The 19,555-nt window shown below is 36.7% G+C and overlaps 1 protein-coding gene across 4 annotated transcripts in view; it reads right to left on the bottom strand.

Annotated features, from left to right (window-relative positions):
• FNDC3A (fibronectin type III domain containing 3A) overlaps positions 1 to 19,555 on the bottom strand; it is a 220,978-nt gene that overhangs the window by 5,981 nt on the left and 195,442 nt on the right. For all 4 annotated transcript variants that reach the window (XM_007960392.3, XM_007960391.3, XM_007960393.3 and 1 more), the window contains 11 exons: positions 17,586 to 17,724; positions 16,497 to 16,565; positions 15,477 to 15,595; positions 13,056 to 13,161; positions 12,793 to 12,968; positions 7,199 to 7,312; positions 6,321 to 6,470; positions 5,930 to 6,213; positions 5,621 to 5,833; positions 1,960 to 2,126; positions 361 to 488 (listed from right to left, as the gene is read on the bottom strand). In XM_007960392.3, coding sequence (XP_007958583.1) covers positions 361 to 488; positions 1,960 to 2,126; positions 5,621 to 5,833; positions 5,930 to 6,213; positions 6,321 to 6,470; positions 7,199 to 7,312; positions 12,793 to 12,968; positions 13,056 to 13,161; positions 15,477 to 15,595; positions 16,497 to 16,565; positions 17,586 to 17,724 — 1,665 coding nt within the window. The remainder of the gene's footprint in view (positions 1 to 360; positions 489 to 1,959; positions 2,127 to 5,620; positions 5,834 to 5,929; positions 6,214 to 6,320; positions 6,471 to 7,198; positions 7,313 to 12,792; positions 12,969 to 13,055; positions 13,162 to 15,476; positions 15,596 to 16,496; positions 16,566 to 17,585; positions 17,725 to 19,555) is intronic.

The raw sequence follows: 19,555 nt of genomic DNA, 5'->3' as shown, positions 1-19,555 counted from the left end.
TTGTTTTTTCTCCATTGCACTTATATCTGACAATATATTGGCATGTTCATTTGCTTATAGTGTCTTCTTTTCCACCAGAATATAAGTAAGCTCCATGGAGGCAAGGGACTTTTTGTTCAGTGCTATATCCTGAGTGCCTGGCACAGAGTTCAATGAATACTTATCAGATAAATACATAATCTGTTCAAGTGTAGTTCATACTGAAAAGATTTGGAATCTTGAGATCTCTGGAATATAATATATACTGAATACATGTTTATGAATTAGAAAGGTAAAGATGGCCAAATCTTACATTGAAAATACATAAAAATTAAAAAAGGGTAAACATATGCATCCACAAATTAATATCTTGGTACATACCTGTTTGAATTCTGAATCTTTTCCTAACATAACTTGAAGACTGTAAATAACTGGATCACCTTTCATTGGTTGTAAACACTCCCATGTAATTTCACAAATGTGATCATTTACTTTCTCTATTTTGGGTGCTGTAGGAAACAAATATAAATAAAATCTGTTCCACTTGATTTTTAATTTGGTACATCATGCAGACACTTGTTTTAATAAAAATCAACAAATATTTAAAATCCACTTATAAACTTGAAATAAGTATCAGTGAATTTTTGAAATTTGCATCCAAAGAGGTTAAAATCAGCACTCTTGTATTCTAAGATATGGGATCTCACTCTGTCACCCAGAGTGGAGACAGTGGTGCAATCATAGCTCACTGCAGCCTCAGCCTCCTGTGCAGCTACATATATAGGCACATGCTACCATCCCCAGCTAATTCAAAATTTCTTTTGTAGAGAGGCAGGTCTCACTATGCTGCCCACGCTGGTCTCAATACTCCTGGCCTTAAGTGAGCCTCCCCCTGCAGTCTCCCAAAGCACTGGGCTTACAGGTGTGAGCCACTGTGCCCTGCTCATAGTCAGCACTCTTCTTAAAGCTAAGAGACACTGAACTAGATGAGCAAACAGAAAAAGGACTCAGTGAAACTCTCAATATTATTAGAAAGACTATTCAAGAAGAGTTCTGCTTCTTCTGTTTAAGTACATGATCCAGGATATGGTTCTAGAAGTCTCTGTGATTAGTCTTCAGAGCAATTAACTTTATAGACTTTTTAGCTAAAAAATAGAGTGCAGCCCTTGCCAGAGTCACTTTAAAATAAGAACCCCTCTAAAAGTAAAAGATAAATATATATACAAGTGTGTGTAAATATGTGTACATGTGTGTGTAAAATTGACTGAAAAACCCACATTAATGAAGAATTTGTTTTGCTTAACAGATGACCAGGCTTTCCTTCTGAAATCTAAATGAATGTAATATCAACAAGTCAAAATGTTTAAACAATCAGAGTTTATAATTTTTTTTCTTTAAGCCAATGGCCTACCTATTCCATTTAGTATTTTTATGTTACATTATTAAAAACATCAGTGACCAAAGCCAGTACTTGTCTGAATATGAACGTGCCAGATAAAACAGCTTTTATTATTGCGTGGAACCCTCAGTAGAGTTGGGCTTGCCTATATGATTTTGTATAACTGGTGGACATATACTGGATGCTAAATTTTAATATTAGTAAACAAAGCATTTAGGAAAATAAAAAAAGTAATTATTGGCCCGGCACGGTGGCTCACGCCTATAATCCCAGCACTTTGGGAGGCCGAGGCAGGCAGATCATGAGGTGAGATTGAGACCATCCTGGCTAAGACGATGAAACCCCATCTCTACTAAAAATACAAAAAATTAGCCGGGCATGGTGGCTCATGCCTGTAGTCGCAGCTACTCGGGAGGCTGAGGCAGGCGAATGGCGTGAACCCGGGAGGCGGAGGTTGCAGTGAGTCAAGATCGTGCCACTGCACTCCAGCCTGGGCGACAGAGTGAGACTCCATCTCGGAAAAAAAAAAAAAAAGAAGTAATTTATTATAAAAGAAAATAACTTCAGGATGTATAACTTACCTTTCAAGGCAGCTGGGACAGATTTTGGAGTAGTGAAAATATATTCTTGGGAGAGGGGACCTTCCCCAGCTTCATTACAAGCTTGAATACAGAATTTATAGGATGTTGACTCATTAAGTCTTTGTACTTTGTATGTATGACATGGTCCTCTGTATAGGGATACAAACCTAAAATGGAAATAACTATTAGATAAACCTTATACTACCTTATGAAAATGTTTTACAAAATAGTATAAACACACTTATTTAGGAACATTATTTAGGAGTGATAAGTTACACCAAAAGTTTGATGCCAGGAACGCTTTGTCACTTAAAATAAATCTCTGTTTTTCATCAGATGAAGAGAAATAGGATATTTGGTAAATTTCCCAATTTGACATGATTTACTGAAAGTCTGTTACTAAATTTCATATCCAACCATAACTGTTTCTTCTCAGGCTTCCAGTTTAGTTTTGTTTCTGAATACTATTTTGTTAATGTACATTTTAAAAGATGCTCAGAGCATCACAATTTTCATTACAAATTATTTCTAACTAAAGTCATATTAATAAAATTTGTCAAGTATGGCATAGAGAGCTGAGCTATGAGATTAAGTTTCTATTTTAATCTTCCTTGTCTTTATCTGAAAAAAAGAGAATTCTCAATTCCCAGGCAGATTTTTAGTTGCCTCGGTGATGTTTTTCTAGAGATTTACAAAAGCAGTATGACAATATATAATTTCCAATACATCATCCACTTAACTGTTCAATGAAGTTGAATATCATATATATTTCTCCTAATATGTTACCTATAAGTTGAATGCATCCCAATATTTTTGATTGGATGTTTGTAAAACTCTGGGAAATTAGAGAATGAATAATGAATGCTCATTCAATGCTAACAGTCTGAAAATTGTAGTCAAGTTAAAAATAAAGAAATATTTAATGACAGGAAGAAACAGTACTTCCAATAAGCAGTAATTGGATATGCCTTGCCTTTTCAATCTCTAAATTTTTTTTTAATGACAGGAAAAAAAATAGTGGTAATACCACTGTTTAAAAAAGCTGAACAATGACAAAATCTGGATCAGGGCACAGCTGAAGTATCATTATGATACCATCCTCACAGCAAGTATATGTAGTTGTGAAAATCAAAGCAAATGAAAGTCATCAAAGATATGAAATTGATTTAATTTATTAAATGTGTGCATTAAAATTAACAGTATCATAAAAGGTTTTATTTATTTTCCACAACCAAAGGCCATGAGCCATATTCATACCCTATAACAATCTCTAGATGCAGCTGAATATTAAGTTGGAAGTTCTATAATAGAATAGAATTTATATTTAATAGAATCTTTATTCTATTATATTTCAACCAAACACTAATTAGACCTATTTCCAGTAAGCCTTCTTGCACTACCCCAAATGTATGCTAGAAAGGGGAGGAAAAAAATTTAAACAGTTAATTTGCCCAGTAATAATAACATATATTAAAGATAAATGGCTATACCAAAAACTTCTATAAGGCAAATAATCTCTTTGTAGCGATAAGGCTACAAAAGATTACATAAAATTCTGCCAAGAACAAAGGCTAACATTCATCAATACATAGATTTTAGGAAATGATCAATAGTGTTTGTTCTGTGTAATGTTCTTACTGGTGATATACTAGTATACAAAATTATTCCATGTTATTTTAAATGTATAAGTATTTCTGATAGAGAGTACTTATGTACAAGCACCATGAACATTCCATTGTTGAATATCTGGCTAAGATACAAACAACACAAAAAAGTAAATCTTTTTTTTTTTTTTTGAGACGCAGTCTCGCTCTGTCACCCAGGCTCTGGAGTGCAATGGTACAATCTTGGCTCACTGCAAGTTCTGCCTCCCGGGTTCACGCCATTCTCCTGCCTCAGCCTCCCGAGTAGCTGGGACAACAGGCGCCCACCACCATGCCTGGCTAATTGTTTTATATTTTTAGTAGAGATGGGGTTTCACTGTGTTAGCCAGGATGGTCTCGATCTCCTGACCTCGTGATTCACCCGCATTGGCCTCCCAAAGTGCTGGGATTATAGGTGTGAGCCACTGCGCCCGGCCAAAAAAGTTAATCTTGGGAAAAACTGTTACTAGTATTCTGAGTCCATCAGATATGGAAATTGTTTCTAATATATTCAGTGAAAAGCAGAAAAGCAAAATTCAAAATTCTTAAAATATTAAAGGATTAACAGCTGTGGGAGGATGTGGCATTGCTTATATGGAATATAATGTGAATAAATAGCCCTAGTTGGCATTAGAATGACTGTTACAAATATTCAGAGTTAACACTGTAATTCAAACACATGATTTAGTACGGCAGTATATGGCACATTATATAGGAAATAGTACAACAGGTACATGAAGATGTAAAAGAGGCACAGAAAGAATCTGAATGAGACAGAGATTAGCAAAGGGACTAGATAATTAATCACAGAATCTAACTGAGATCACACAGTGAAAAACTGAACTGTACTCATTTAGTGTGCAGGCCCTATTGTCAGGGGTGTGGAAAAGACTGAAACATAATCTCTGCCCTCAAGGATCTCAGAGGCCAGAAACAATCATAACAATTTACTATAAAATTGTTTCGGGGCCAGGTGTGGTGGCTTACGTGTGTAATCCCAGCACTTTGGGAGGTCGAGGCAGGTGGATCATGAGGCCAGGAGATGGAGACCATCCTGGCCAACATGGTGAAACTCTGTCTCTACTAAAAATACAAAAAATTAGCCGAGCGTGGTTGGTGCGCACCTGTAGTCCCAGCTACTTGGGAGGCTGAGGCAGGAGAACTGTTTGAACCTGGGAGGTGGAGACTGCAGTGAGCCCAGATTGCGCCATTGCACTCCAGCCTGGCAAGAGTGAGACTCTGTCTCAAAAAAAAAAAAAAATTGTTTTGGTCAGGCATGGTGGCTCACGACTGTAATCTCAGCACTTTGCGAGGCTGAGGCGGGAGGACCACTTGAGCCCAGGAGTTCAAGACCAGCGTGAGCAACATGATGAAACCCCATCTCTACTAAAAATACAAAAATTAGCTAGGTGTAGTGGCCCACGCCTGTGGTCATAGCTACTTGGGAGGCTGAGGTGGGAAGATGGCTTGAGCCCTGGTGGCAGAGGTTGCAGTGAGCCAAGATAGTGCCACTGCCCTTCAGCCTGGGTGATAGAGCGAGACCTTGTCTTAAAAAAAAAAAAAAATTGTGTCCTGCTAGAAGTAAACATTGAAGAGTTTATTTTGTATCCAAGATTAGGTGTCTTTTATCATCATGAAAACAGTAAACGGATTAGAGAAAACAACGAAAGAGTAGCCCATTTATTTTTTTTCTCTTGGTATTCCACCCACAAATTATAAACAGGAAATCTACATTGTGTTTTCAAATGTTTTAAAAACAACACACTTTTGTATGACAATCTTGACTTCATTTTTGAAAACTTACTTCATTAAAAAAATTTTTTTTTAGAGACAAGGTCTCACTATCTTGCCCAGGCTGGTCTTGCACTCATGGGATCAAGCAATTTGCCTGCCTCAGCCTCCCAAAGTGCTGACATTACAGGTGTGAGTCAGCACACCTGGCCTACTTCTAACAGTTACAGAAATTTATATACTTAAGACCTAAGAAACTATATAAAGAAGCAATTAAAAAAACCTACCGTCCATTCTTATCCTCCATCTGAAGGTGGTACTGAATAGAATCGGTTGACAATGTCTTTGGAGTTCCTTCTCCCCATTTCAGCTTAAGGTTCTGGTGGCTAAAGGCAACACATTCCAGACGAGGTGGATCAGGAGGGAGAGGCTTAGTTTTTAATTTTATCATATGGCTGAAAGGACCAGCTCCAAGGCTATTCAAGGCTTGAATTCGTATTCTAAGTGCCACATAAGAAAAAAAGTTTGGTTATGATTGTTTTATTTAAAGTGTCTCTCTGGTCTAGGCAAAAATCAACGTAATATTTAGAGAATACCTGTATGTTGTATCTGGTTGCAAATTGTTGATAATATAGCTTGTAACCTTTCCCACTGTTAGGGATTGTTTATCTCCAAAGTCTATGCTGTAGGAAAGGATTTCCGAACCATGATCACAAGGCTTTTCCCAGCTTATTGCAAGGCATGTAGAAGGTGAATAATGGGGATTTTCTATCTCATCATCACTTATTTCTTGAAGACAGGTCACAATGCCAGGAACTGATGGTGGAGTCACACAGGCTACTACTTCACTGAAAGGGCCTGCACCCACAACACTGAGAGCCTACAAATTAGCAGAGCCTCCGAGTTAACAAAGTCATAACCATGAAAATGCCAATGAAATATAAAACTCTGGATAGAGTTAAGTGATAAAGTACTGATCATCTTTACCTGGACCCTGCAATAATAGGTAGTTGCTGGTGAAAGTCCTTTTATTTCATAATTGAGACCAGGCCCACAGTAACATATCTGCATACTTCCTTCAACTCCTCCCCACTCCAATCGATATTCAGTGACATCTGTTCCATTACTCAAAGGAACCTTTAAATTAAGAAAAGGATAAAGGTCTTAGTCTTGATGCTGATTAAATAGCTTTTGACCAAAAATGTTCTTTACCTGACCACATGTAAAACTAGATTGCTTCTGAATTTCTTTAAAACTTTTAAGCACAATCAAAACCGTTCAATTTTACATTTTTTATTCATTAAGATTATCTGAATTTAAGATTGGTCAAATATATAACTGTTTTGAATTAGAAGTAGAAATATGACTAAGTCACTTTAGAAAGTGTTTTAAGGTACATATACTTCAAATAATTCTATTAATATGAAATGTTAAAACCATACAGACATTTTGTTAAATTTCAAAGGGAACTGAAAATATAATAATCATCACTGATTATTACTATCCACAATAAGTACACTGGAGATGTGTACTGGATAAATATAAGAGAAACAGAATTTACTAATTCCTATGTATGTCTGTTCTGAACAGTAAACTTACCAGTGGCTGAAATATCTCAGTACTGAGACAAAGCCTTTCATAAAAATACAAAGCACATAATGAACAGGAATCTAAATATCTGTAATGCAAATATACCTCACTAAATTCTTCAAAGAGGAAAAAGAAGTCATTGTTTCTCATGTGAATTAAACTAGGACTTGCTCTGTATAATACAGGAGGTAAAAATGAACAGTATCTTTATTCTTTTATATAAACTATTCTAATCACTTAAGAAAGTAGATATAAGTCAATGGAAATTACAATACCTCCCAATTCACTTGTGCACAAGTTGCAGATTTGCATGTCACTTGAGGGGGCTTGCACTGATCTGGTGGCCCAGGGGCTGTAGTAATATCACATTTTTCTGAAAATGGTCCAAACTAGAAAAACAAATGTAACTAGTGTTTTTATTTTTCACCCTTAAATGCCCACTGATTGCACAGAACTGCATATTTAAAGATTCATTAATAAAGTCTTTTCCCTGTGTTTCAAGATTAATTTGGTCATAATTCTGTAAGTATTCACATAAACTAAAAAGACTTAAAAATCATGAGAGTAAAGGTGTGAGAAATTTTAAAGTTTCATTTACTTATAATTTCTTCTGCCCCTTATTTCTTCAGGAACTGGTTTTTGTAAGAAGGGCAGGACATTAGGGAATTAGGTGGGTGGAATAATTCAGAAGAAATATAAGGAGTGAAGAAATTGATACTAACTAAAGGTATGGGAGATGATAGGTGTAAATTATGATTTTAAAATTTTTAATACTTCACGAATCTTTCTTAGGCATTATATTCCATATCAAATTTTACCAACATACTGTTCCATACATTTATATTTATTTTGTACCATAATTTGATTTTTCTGTTCCATGCTAAAAAGCTCACTTTCTCATAATTATTTTTAACATACATTACCTGGAATATTTATTCAGTATTGGCAAATTCCTTCCCTGACACATAGGAGAACAATTACAGAAATTTATAGTCATCAATTTTTTAAAGCTCATTAGCAAAAGAAAAGCCCCAATACACTGGTATTTTCACTTAACAGTGGTGCATCATTATAATGATCAGAAGTAAACCGACCTGTTACTGCACTATATCAGGCAGTTTTGCCAAATGCCCATCTTTAAGAGCTAGGTCAACTTCTTTTTTTTTTTTTTTTTTGAGACAAGGTCTGGCTCTGTCATCCAGACCGCAGGAGTGCAGTGGTGCAAACACGGCTCCCTGCACCCTCGACTTCCTGGGCTCAAGCCATCCTTCCACCTCAGCCTCCCAAGTAGCTGGGACTACAGGTGTGCACCACCATGCTGGGCTATTTTCTATTTTTTACAGAGACAGAGTTTCACCATGTTGCCCAGGCTGATCTCAGACTCCTGGGCACAAGTGGTCCTCGTGTCTCAGAGGGAGGGCTGCTTGAGCCAAAGTGCTGGGATTACAGGCATGAGCCACTGGGCCCAGCCAGCTACAAAAACCTAAGAAACTCAACTTCTCAGAAAATTCTATGAAAACATTCAGTTGTTAACAAAGATTTAATATGAAAATTATTCCAAGTTATTTAAATTATATTTAATTTAGGAAAAAAACATACATTAATCACCTATAAAAATGTTAATAAATAGCAGTAGACTTACCAAAGGGTAGGGATTTTAACGTATCAAGTTTCATGAATATTGGTAATAAACCTTAAGAAGGTGAAACCAACTATTCAATGTAACCATTAGGCCCTAAAAACAACAGTATAATACTTTAAAAATAAAAATTTAAAAAGTTTTTCCAAAAGAAAATAGTTTACTCCTTGACCATACTTATTCAGAGTATCAGTGACTTCAGTTAATGTTAAGTCCTTCATTTTTCCTCCAAATCTGATTGCACAGGGAATATACACCATATTGTATCATCATAATGTCATTGTCATTAAATATCTCAGGCTAATCTTGTGAATATAACTGTTTTATAACAAAGTAAAAAATTAAGGCTACTATATGTGGCAAACAGAAACAAATGTAAATGTTTCCTTTTGTTTACAGCACTGATTTTAGCTAGACTTTAAATGAAGGTCATCAACTGTCTTGAAATAACCTCAACCTCTGGCCATAAATCCACAGTACAAATATGATGAATAAAGTTAAACTATATACTAATCAATTATAACAACTAATACGGCTCTTGAAAACCAATCTTATGAGAAAAGTATTATTGGATATGGTGACAAAATACAGACAAATCTGCACAATCTAACATCTATAAAGGGCAAAATAAAAACTCCAACTTCCTTATAGAAACGATTTCATCTGTGTAATTATAAATGTTAAGGAATCTTGCATTTTATAAACAGAAGATGGACTCACTTTAATTATATCAACTTTAAAATTTATATTAATAAGTTTAAAAAATCTTTCCATAAAACTTTATATAGTTTAAAGCTATACACCAATCTATAAATCTCAGAAAATGGGAAAAAAAAAAAAAAAAAAAAGAAACCTTTTATACTATCACATGTATAAAACAGGAAGTAGACTGTGATTTTGTTTAAGGCAATGCTGGGCTATTTCACAAATCACCACTTCAAATATTTGCACTGCTGAACACTACTGGTTTCTATCATATTCACAATTTAAAAAAATTCAAATGTTTAAAGTCTTCAGTAAACTCCTTATTCACATTTCCATTATATTTCATGGACTCATAGTAACTATATCCTATTAGAAGCAATGAAAAAAACCAAAAAACAAAAAACAAAACATGTAGCTATAGGAAACTGCTAGAGAATATGCTTTAATCTCACATGAATACCACCCAAAAATCCTAGATGGCAAATTTACAAAGCAGAGCAAAATGGTGACACAATGTGCCTGCTTTGTGGAAAGTAATCTTGAGATCATCTTGAAAATAAATATTTCATGTAAAAATCAATGAACTATGGCAGATAGTTTTATTAGTAGTTCAAAAATTCTTAATTTAAAACAATAAATTTGAAAACCCATCAATTTTAAAATTCCAAATACGTTGTTATTATTTTTTGAGAAAAGCCTGTTGCCAGGCTGAAGTTCAGTGGCACAATCTCAGCTCACTGCAACCTCCGCCTCCTAGGTTCAAGCGATTCTTGTGCCTCAGCCTCCTGAGTAGCTGGGACTACAGGTGTGGGCACCACCAATCCCAGCTAATTTCTGTATATTTAGTAGAGACGAGGTTTCCCCATGTAGGCCAGGCTGGTCCTGAACTCCTGGACTGAAGTGATCTGCCAGCCTCGGCCTCCCAAAGTATTGGGATTACAGGCAGGAGCTACTGTGCCCAGCCAAAATTCCAAATATAAACGTGTCATTTAAAAGTTTTTTTGTTTGTTATTTATTTGAGACGGAGTCTCACTCTGTTGCCCAGGCTGGATGCAGTCACATGATCTCAGCTGACTGTAACCTCTGCCTCCCAGGTTCAAGTGATTTTCCTGCCTCAGCCTCCACAGCAGCTGGGATTACAGGCATGTGCTACTACCCCCAGCTAAGTTTTGCACTTTTTAGTAGAGAAGGGGTTTCACCATGTTGGTCAGGCTGGTCTCGAACTCCTGACCTCAAGTGACCCACTCGCCTTGGCCTCCCAAAGTGCTGGGATTATAGGCATTTACCACTGTGCCTGGCCAATATGTCATTTAATAGTATAGACGTACAGACTGCTAGTGGCAGTAAATGATTTACAATAATAAGTATATACAAAAGGTCAGGTGCAGAGGCTCATGCCTGTAATCCCACCACTTTGGGAGGCAAAGGCGGGGGAATCACTTGAGCCCAAGAGTTTGAGACCAACCTGAGAAACATAAGGGGACCCCCATCTCTACAAAAAAGTAAAAAATAAGCCTGGTGTGGTGGTGTGCACCTATAGTCCCTGCTACTCAGGAGGCTTGAGACAGGAGGATCACTTAAGCCTGGGAGGTTGAGGTTGCAGTGAGCCATGATCATACCATTGCATTCCAGCCTGGGTGACAGAGACCCTGTCTCAAAAAAAAAAAAGTCTGTCTACCTGTCTATACACACACATACCTACAAAGGTATCTACAAATAAAGAGTACTGTTACACATGTGATAAGGCAACCTAATAAAACATATCAGCCACACAAATAATTCAGTTTAGTTCATGGGGAGCATGGAAAGGGCCACTAAATGATAGAAATTTGAGGTTTAGCACAACTATTTATAAGAACTGAAGTAATGATTCTGGTTCCTCAAGTCCCATAGGGATTTAAAAAAGTTTTTCATGACAAATGTCATGTTTTTTGCCTCCCTTTTTTGAGCAAGGTTAATTCATGTCAACAACAACAAAATAATGATGCAAAGCTTCACCATTCTAGCATGCTGAATGGCTTTTATTTAAAATAAAACTGTAAATAGTATTATTTATAGTACATTATCAGTACTGCTCTCTGGTAGGCATAAATTTTATCTTAAAATCTGGAATAGCTTTAGAAAAGTCTAAAATGTATATTCTTTGGGAATATGGAAAGTAAATATTTACTTAAGGTGATTTTGACAAATTATCACGAACCTGAAAATATAAATTAAGACGTAAGTATTAAAGATGTGATCTTAGCGTACTGCAACCTTGTGAGGCTGACACGATGGCTTCTTACAGAAAGGAATGACTTGTGTAAGAGCTGCCTAAGTATATAAACTTGATATGTAAGAAATTTAGGCCGGGCATAGTGGCTCATGCCTGTAATCCCACAACTTTGGGAGGCCGAGGTGGGTGGATCTCTTGAGCCCAGGAGTTTGAGACCAACCTGGGTTATATGACAAAACCCCCTCTCTACTAAAAATATGAAAAAATTATCCAGGTGTGGTGGTGTGCACCTGTGGTCCCAGCTACTTGGGAGGCTGAGGTGGGAGGGTCACCTGAGCCCAGGAGGCAGAGGTTGCAGAGAGCCAAGATCACACCACTGCACTCCACACTGACCCTGTTTCAAAAAACCAAACAGAAATAAATTTAAAAATAAGTTTACAGATGTAAATACAGAACCCTTTTGGACAACAGGATATGAAATATAGTATAGTTCACCAAAATAATGGGTATGGGAGAACTGTCAGTTTAATTCTATAAAATTTTAATTATAGAATAGTTCAAATAAATCGTTATTTAGTTGATATAGGAAATTACTGCTTTGTCCTTAGGGAACCTGCTTTATTGCAGAGAGATGAGAGGTGTCATAGCTGAGTGGAAAGAGCTTTGGCTCTGGAGTCTGACAAACTCAGGTTTGCAGCTTACCTCTATCACTTATTAGTTTGTACGACTGTGGACAAAATATTTAGCTTTCCTGAACCCCAGTTTCCTTAGTTGTGAAATGGAGATATTACCTACTTTGTCCACTTTTTGGAGTTATATATTAAATACATACACAACCAGAACAGTTTAAAGCATAAGTTTTTTTTCACTTGGGCAAAAAATCATAATTAGTTGCCAAATGAAAGTAAATGCTACTTCAGCCTCAAAAAACTTCAATCAGCCTCAAAAAACTCAAAAACCTCAAAAACTTCAATCAGCCTCAAAAAACTTCAGTACTTATGATTTTACTTCTACTCTTAAATTGATTAAGTAAACTCTATTAACACTGCCTAAAAGGTAAACTCTAGCCCAGTTGAAGTCCAAAGTGTCATAAACTGTAAGTGAGATCTAAAAATACTGAGATTTCATAAAAATTAAGTTGTGGAATATACTGACTTCTCTTGTATTTATCAATATATGCTTATTAAAAAATTGTAAAATTTGGAGTCATATGTTAAAGCTAAATGGCCAAATAATGGATATGATGATATATGTTAAAATGAAACATAATCACCATTGTGATGATAATTCTACCAGTATAGTCTTCTTACCCCCATTTTGTTAGCTGCACGCAGTCTGAAGCTGTATGTCTTTCCAGGAAGAAGGCTGCTCACTGTACATTCTACTTCAGAACCTTGGTAAACTTCTCTAGGTTCATCTTTTTCTATAGGAGACATTTCCACACTGTAACAGGAAATGGATGATCCACCATCAACCAGAGGGGGTCCTAAAGGTGGAAAGATTGATGCAATTTAACAAGAAGAATACTTTCTGTTCTAACTTAATAATAATTTATTACCAAAATGGAAATTACCCCATCGTAACTGTATTTCTTTTGCTTTGGGTCTACCCTGTAATCTGGGAGGGAGGCATGGGCCAGGAGGCACAGCTGGAGTCTGCACAAGTAAAGATTCAGAGACCTGCCAAAACAAAAGCAAAAAGAAAACAAAAATGCCTCAAAATCAAATAATCAGATTGCTTTTGGTAAGGAAAAATAACATAAACATAAATATTGCACTGGTAATTTGAAATTGTACTTGATTGTCAATGAAAAAGGAATAAAGTTCTGAAAAAAAAATCAAAACCCAATTAAATAAAAATTCAAAATTTTCATAGACAAAGACATGTACTGTGCAAGTACTATATACAAAGCAAGTTACTGAAAATGAACTTCAATGAACCCTTCCTTTCCTTTTCCTTCCATAACTAAAGAAAAACACAACTTCCAACGCAATTTAATGGGCAATATTTTTTATCTTCTCCAAAGGGATCCATAAATCTCTTCTAAGGAGGGATGTTTTAATATACTGTATAAGCTGATTGATTGATTGATTTTTAGAGGTGGGGTCTTGGTATGTTGCCCAGGCTGGAGTGCAGTGGCTATTCACAGGTATGATTACAGCCTCAAATTCTTGAGCTCAAGCAATCCTCCCACATCCAGAGTAGCTGAGACTATACACATTCATCACTGCACCAGGCTTAACTTATTACATTAAAAAATTATCTTTCCTTCATCCTTTCCACCTAAAAATAATTCTGAAATCAGGTAAGCTTTTCCAGGCATTTGACATCTTTCTAGGTATTTGATATTGCTTTTAGTTTCTATGCTATATTTATATTTTTAAAAGCCTTTATTTTCAAAGACACTGTTAAAAACAATGCCACACTGGGCCGGGCGTGGTGGCTCACTCCTGTAATCCCAGCACTTTGGGAGGCTGAGGCGGGTGAATCACAGGGTCAGAAGATTGAGACCATCCTGGCTAAAATGGTGAAACCCAGTCTCTACTAAAAATACAAAAAAATAGCCGGGCGTGGTGGCGGGCTCCTGTAGTCCCAGCTATTCAGGAGGCTGAGGCAGGAGAATGGCGTGAACCTAAGAGGCAGAGCTTGCAGTGAGCCGAGATCGTGCCACCGCACTCCAGCCTGGGCGACAGAGCCAGACTCCGTCTCAAAAACAAACGAAACAACAACAACAAAAAAAACAAAACAATGACACAAACTCAGTGCCATATTCCTTACGTGCAACATATTAAGGTTCGTATTTAACATTCTTTTTAAACACAAAATATTTGGTCATCTTTTTATCAGAAAGCTATCCTACACAAAAATGCTGTAAAATGCTATAGTAGAACAGGATTTTGTGCATGTGTATGTGTGGTTGCTTTTCTTAAATCCAGGGAGATTTTCTTACTGGATAAAATGAAGCAATTGGAGCACAAGCCAGCTGGGCAGGACTCACACTCAGTTTCACATTAGTTTCATTTTCAACAAAATGCCTATATTTCATTTTTTAAAAAGAATACTTTCATTGCATTAAATTCCATTTTGAAAAAAAAAACAACAAAAACAGCCATTATGAATGATCCAAGAAAGCATTCTTAGTTTAATTCATTAAAAAAAAAAAATCACTTGGCCAGGTATGGTGGCTTATGCCTGTAATCCCAGCACTGTGGGAGGCCGAGGCCAGTGGATCATGAGATCAGGAGTTCAAGGCTAGCCTGGCCAACATGGTAAAACCACGTCTCTACTAAAAATACAACAGTTAGCCAGGCATGGTGGTGGGCACCTGTAGTCCCAGCTACTCAGGAGGCTGAAGCAGGAGAATTCTTGAACCCAGGAGGCAGAGGCTGCAGTGAGCCCCGATCATGCCACTGCACTCCAGCCTGGGCGACAGAGTGAGACTCCGTTTCAAAAAAAAAAAATCACTCTTATTAATAAACATACGTCCCTAGAACATTATGTCTTTATATCAATGGTACACTTTAAGTTCATTTTGATTATTGAGTCTCTAATAAAAAAAAATGGCCAACTTTTTTGAAATAAGTAAATATTAGAAAGTAGATTTAAATAGTAGATACTATTTTATGATGTGTCCTCACACACATAATTTATGGAGCAGTAAATCAGTCTATAATTACTTTATTTCTATTGCTGCTTAGTATGGTTATTAAGCATCATTCTCAAATTTATCTTTATAAAATTTTCTCCAATGTTTTCATGTATTTGTTTTTCCAAATCTGAATACCAACCAGACAATAGACATACATTGAATACTTACTGTGAGCTAAGTACGACATTAGAATATTTTGGTCACTATTAAATTAACCAAACAGGTTATAGAAGTTACTTTGCTCCATTTGTGGGTATGTTTCAATATTTGAAGTGGCACCCGGTGATCCTACCCCATTTAGCCAAACTTAATAACACCACAAAAGAATCTACATATAAGTATTACCGCACTCTGTCCTCCATCACTGATGCAGTAAACTCGTAAACGATAGAAACAGCCTGGATTCAGTCGATCACAAAGATGTTCCCTGGTAGCGCCACTGTATATAATTTCCCATTTGTTTCCTGTAAGGTGAGGAATTGTGTTCAATCAGATACTAGGTAATGTTTAACGTTTTGGTATCATGGACACATCAGGTATCCTAGCTTCACAAAGTAAGTATTTACGTAATTTGTCAGAAACAATTTAGGCTTGTTTCGGTTTCCTGGAAATGATCTAATTTTCTTTATGTGTGCAACTTCCTAGACAAGTCTGCATGGCTTCATGGAAGTGAAATATCTCTGTAATTCTGTACAGACTTTGGCCTAGATTGATAATTTACTTTTAATTAAGCATTTTAAATGTGTTTACTGGTCCAGTAATAACATTATAGCACACAAAGAGTACAAAAAACCAGTATCAGAGGAAGTCTAGTCCTAATTAAAAGACATCCTTTTTTTTTTTTGGCAGGAAATAGGTCATTTCATAGAAATAAACACTGCTAAATGTGCGATTCAAGAATAAAGTTCACTAGTCATAAAACTTACTACTAAAACTAGTATGATGTGAGCTAAATTTTAGAAGTTAATCCTTCTCTATCTGTATATAAATCTAACTGAATAAATTAACCTTCAGAAGATTCATAGTATCTAAAGACTTGGTCTAGGTGTATAGAGGCTGAGTAATGTAAACAAATGAGAACAAAAAGAACATGTAAATGCAATGACACAGGTGTACAGCACTCTTACATTTGATTCACTGTATTTCTGGAAATCACAATTTAAAGTGGATCGTAACAGGCAAAATCCTAACTGCTAGAAACAAAGAAAAAAAAATCCAGGACAGCCCAAAGTGAAGTAAACATCTTTTTACAGTGCCTTATGAAAAGCAGGAAGAAAGAAAAGATATAACATAAAATGTAAAGCCATAAAGAATAGAAAGGGACTGGCTGGAATAAATCTATCAGTGTTTAATATCCATTCATACCGTTAGAACCTTCTGCCATCTCCACCACATATTTATTGATGGCCGCTCCGCCATTGTCTTTTGGTGGATCTACCAAAGAAGCAAAGTAGTATTAAGCAAAGTACAAAACAACATAAAAATGATAAAAAAAACTAATAAACAGAATACTAAACTAGGTTTAAAAAAAAATCACCTGCAATGACTTAATACCAGTACCCAACTACTCCATGCTGTTGTCATCCGCTTTCACTTAATTTACCATATTTAAAATAGGGCTCTCTATAACAATTTTTAATGGCTGCATGATATTCCACTTGCTTTATTTATTTTTATTTTATTTTTTTTAGATGGAGTCTCGCTCTGTCACCCAGGCTGCAATGCAATGGTATGATCTTGACTCACTGCAACCTCTGCTTCCTGGGTTCAAGTGATTCTCCTTCCTCAGCCTCCTGAGTAGCTGGGACTACAGGCATGTGCCGCCATGCCCTGCTAATTTTTATATTTTTAGTAGAGACAGGGTTTCACCATGTTGGCCAGGCTGGTCTCAAACTCCTGACCTCAGGTGATCTGCCTGCCTCAGCCTCCAAAAGTGTTGGGATTACAGGTGTGAGCCACCATGCCCAGCCTCCATTTTCTTTAGATGTTAAGGTTGTTTGAAATTTTTGAATATTATAAATATCACTGAAGCATTTTTATTGGTCTGAATTTTTCAGGCAAGGGTCAAGTTTATGGGATCTTTGTTTTTCCATTAGGTATGTAGGTAGGTGGTCGATAAATGTTTGTTTTCAATGAATGGTTTTCATTTCTCATGAGAGCCAGATGACCCAGGTGACTTTAGCTGCAAGTTCAGTAATCTTTCATTTCACACAGTGCTACCCCTGCTCATTATCTTACAGTGGATCGCAAGTTGCTCTTTATAATATCTTAACCTACCATGTATGAGTATAAGGTTTTCCACAAAAAATATACCCAATGAATGACTCTCACATTTCTTTTTGGACTGTCTTGAGTTAACAAATTTACTCAAATATCTTAAAAATTATCTTCATATTCAAATTATTTTAATCAAACACAAAAGTGATAATGTATAAAACATGCACAATATCTTACCCCAAGTTATTTTAAAACTGTGTGAATGTATCTTTCCTTTCACTGAAGGCTTTACAGGTATGCCTGGTTTATCAGGGCAAGTAGTAAATTCTACTACTTCACTTGGATTACTTTTACCTTCTGAGTTGTAAGCAATAACCTGTGATGAGAACACAAAGACATAAAATAACACATTTGATACCTAATGATACTGGCTTAATGAACAAAGTGATAGGAGACAAACAGCTTCAACCAAATGATAAAATACATTTTTTTAGCTTGGAATGGTTTGTTCTTTGAGAACTGCTTGACTCCAATAGATACTTGGCATGTATGAAGAGTATGAAACTGTACTTCCCTTTTTAGAGTCCGTCCTGGGAATACAAGTGTAAAACCTAACATTTTGATACTAAATAAGAATCAAAGGAACAAGCTATAATCTGGTGATTCTTGATGGGCTTTAGGCTTGCTTTGTTTCTTCTTTTAATATTCTTCGTGGGTTTAGAAAGAGGTCCATACATTCTTTGAATCTCCTTTCTTCAAAAGGTGAAGTTTAATCCCCCTTCCCTTCTGTGCGTGTTATAGTTAATCACTCACTCTAACAAAGAGAATACAGCAGAAACGACAGTGTGTGTAACTTCCCTATGGAAAAATTCGTGTGGTAAGGAACTGAGGATTCCCGGAGGCAACCATGTGAGTGAACTTGAAAGCAGACTCCAGTCCCAGGAGAGCCTTGAGATGACTGCAATCCCAGTTGACATCTTGATTACAACCTCATAGAGATCCTGCATTAGAATTACCCAGTTAAGCTGGTTCTCAATTCCTGACCCACAGAAACTATAAGTTTGTTTTCTCAAGCTGCTAAATTTTGGGATAATTTTTTATAAAGCAATAGAGAAATATAATTCCAATCTAGGTATTATTCTATTATAGACATTTAACTATACCTGTATTGTTACATTTTTTCCTCTCCTGAACTTAAAGATCCTCAAGTCCAATACCAAACCATGATCTTTTCTTCTCTAAACCTGCCCCTCTTTTTCTCTCCCCACAGTAAAAAGCTCTACCCATCTATCTAGTTGCTCAAGTCAAAAGTGTCAGAGACAAACCGCCCCAAAAAAGCTTTGTGCTACTTTGTACTGCTGACACTCCCCATAAACCTCTCCATGCTGCCCACCCCTCCCCCTTATGCTCTGCAACTCTTCTCTGTGCGGCCCACCTTTCCCTCTGAGCCCCTTTACATTTCTAAGCCCTTATCTAGGTGCCACAGTGAAGCCAGCAGACTTCACCTATCAGGCCTTGCTGTGATAAGCCAATCCCAATTACAGGCCATTGGGACTACACAAGGGGAGGTCGTGGGAAGCACAAACTTTATCTACACCCACCTGTAAGTTCCTTCATTTAGCCGCTACCACAAACCTCACAAGGTGACATATGGCAAAGTTAACCAACAAACGACCCCAGGGTCTCTCTCCCCAATATAAATCCCTCATTTTGTAAGCTCAGGGCTTCCTCCTCTGTCTGCAGTGGAGCAGCCGGCAGGTTCAATACACTTACTCCCCTGACTTTGGGTCTATTCTTTCTCTTGGCTGACCTTACAAAAAGGAGACATCCTTGATTCTTCTCTAAACCGCATCAAATCTCTCACTATATCCCATTAACTTTACCTCCACTTCACTATTCTTTACAATTACGACCACATTAATGAAAGCCTCCTTTCTCCTATCTTTCCTGAGTGACTGTAATTATACCACTACCTAGTTTCCCAGTGTACATTCCTGCCCTTGACCCCCACCTACTTTCTACACCGCAGCCAGAGGGACTTTATCACTGCTCAGCTCAGAACCCTTTAATGGCTTTCCATCTTACTCAAAATAAAATCTAAATTCCACACCATGCCTACAAGGCCCTGTGTGATTTCATCCTTAACTACCTCTTGAAACTCCACTGCAGGGTCTTTGTGCTAGCAGAATGTTTTTCTGATTTTGACA

The sequence above is a fragment of the Chlorocebus sabaeus genome, chromosome 3 (assembly GCF_047675955.1).
Source record: "Chlorocebus sabaeus isolate Y175 chromosome 3, mChlSab1.0.hap1, whole genome shotgun sequence".
NCBI classification, from domain to species: domain Eukaryota; kingdom Metazoa; phylum Chordata; class Mammalia; order Primates; family Cercopithecidae; genus Chlorocebus; species Chlorocebus sabaeus.
The sequence above is the reverse complement of the archived record's forward strand: the minus strand, read 5'-3'. Positions and strand labels throughout refer to the sequence as shown.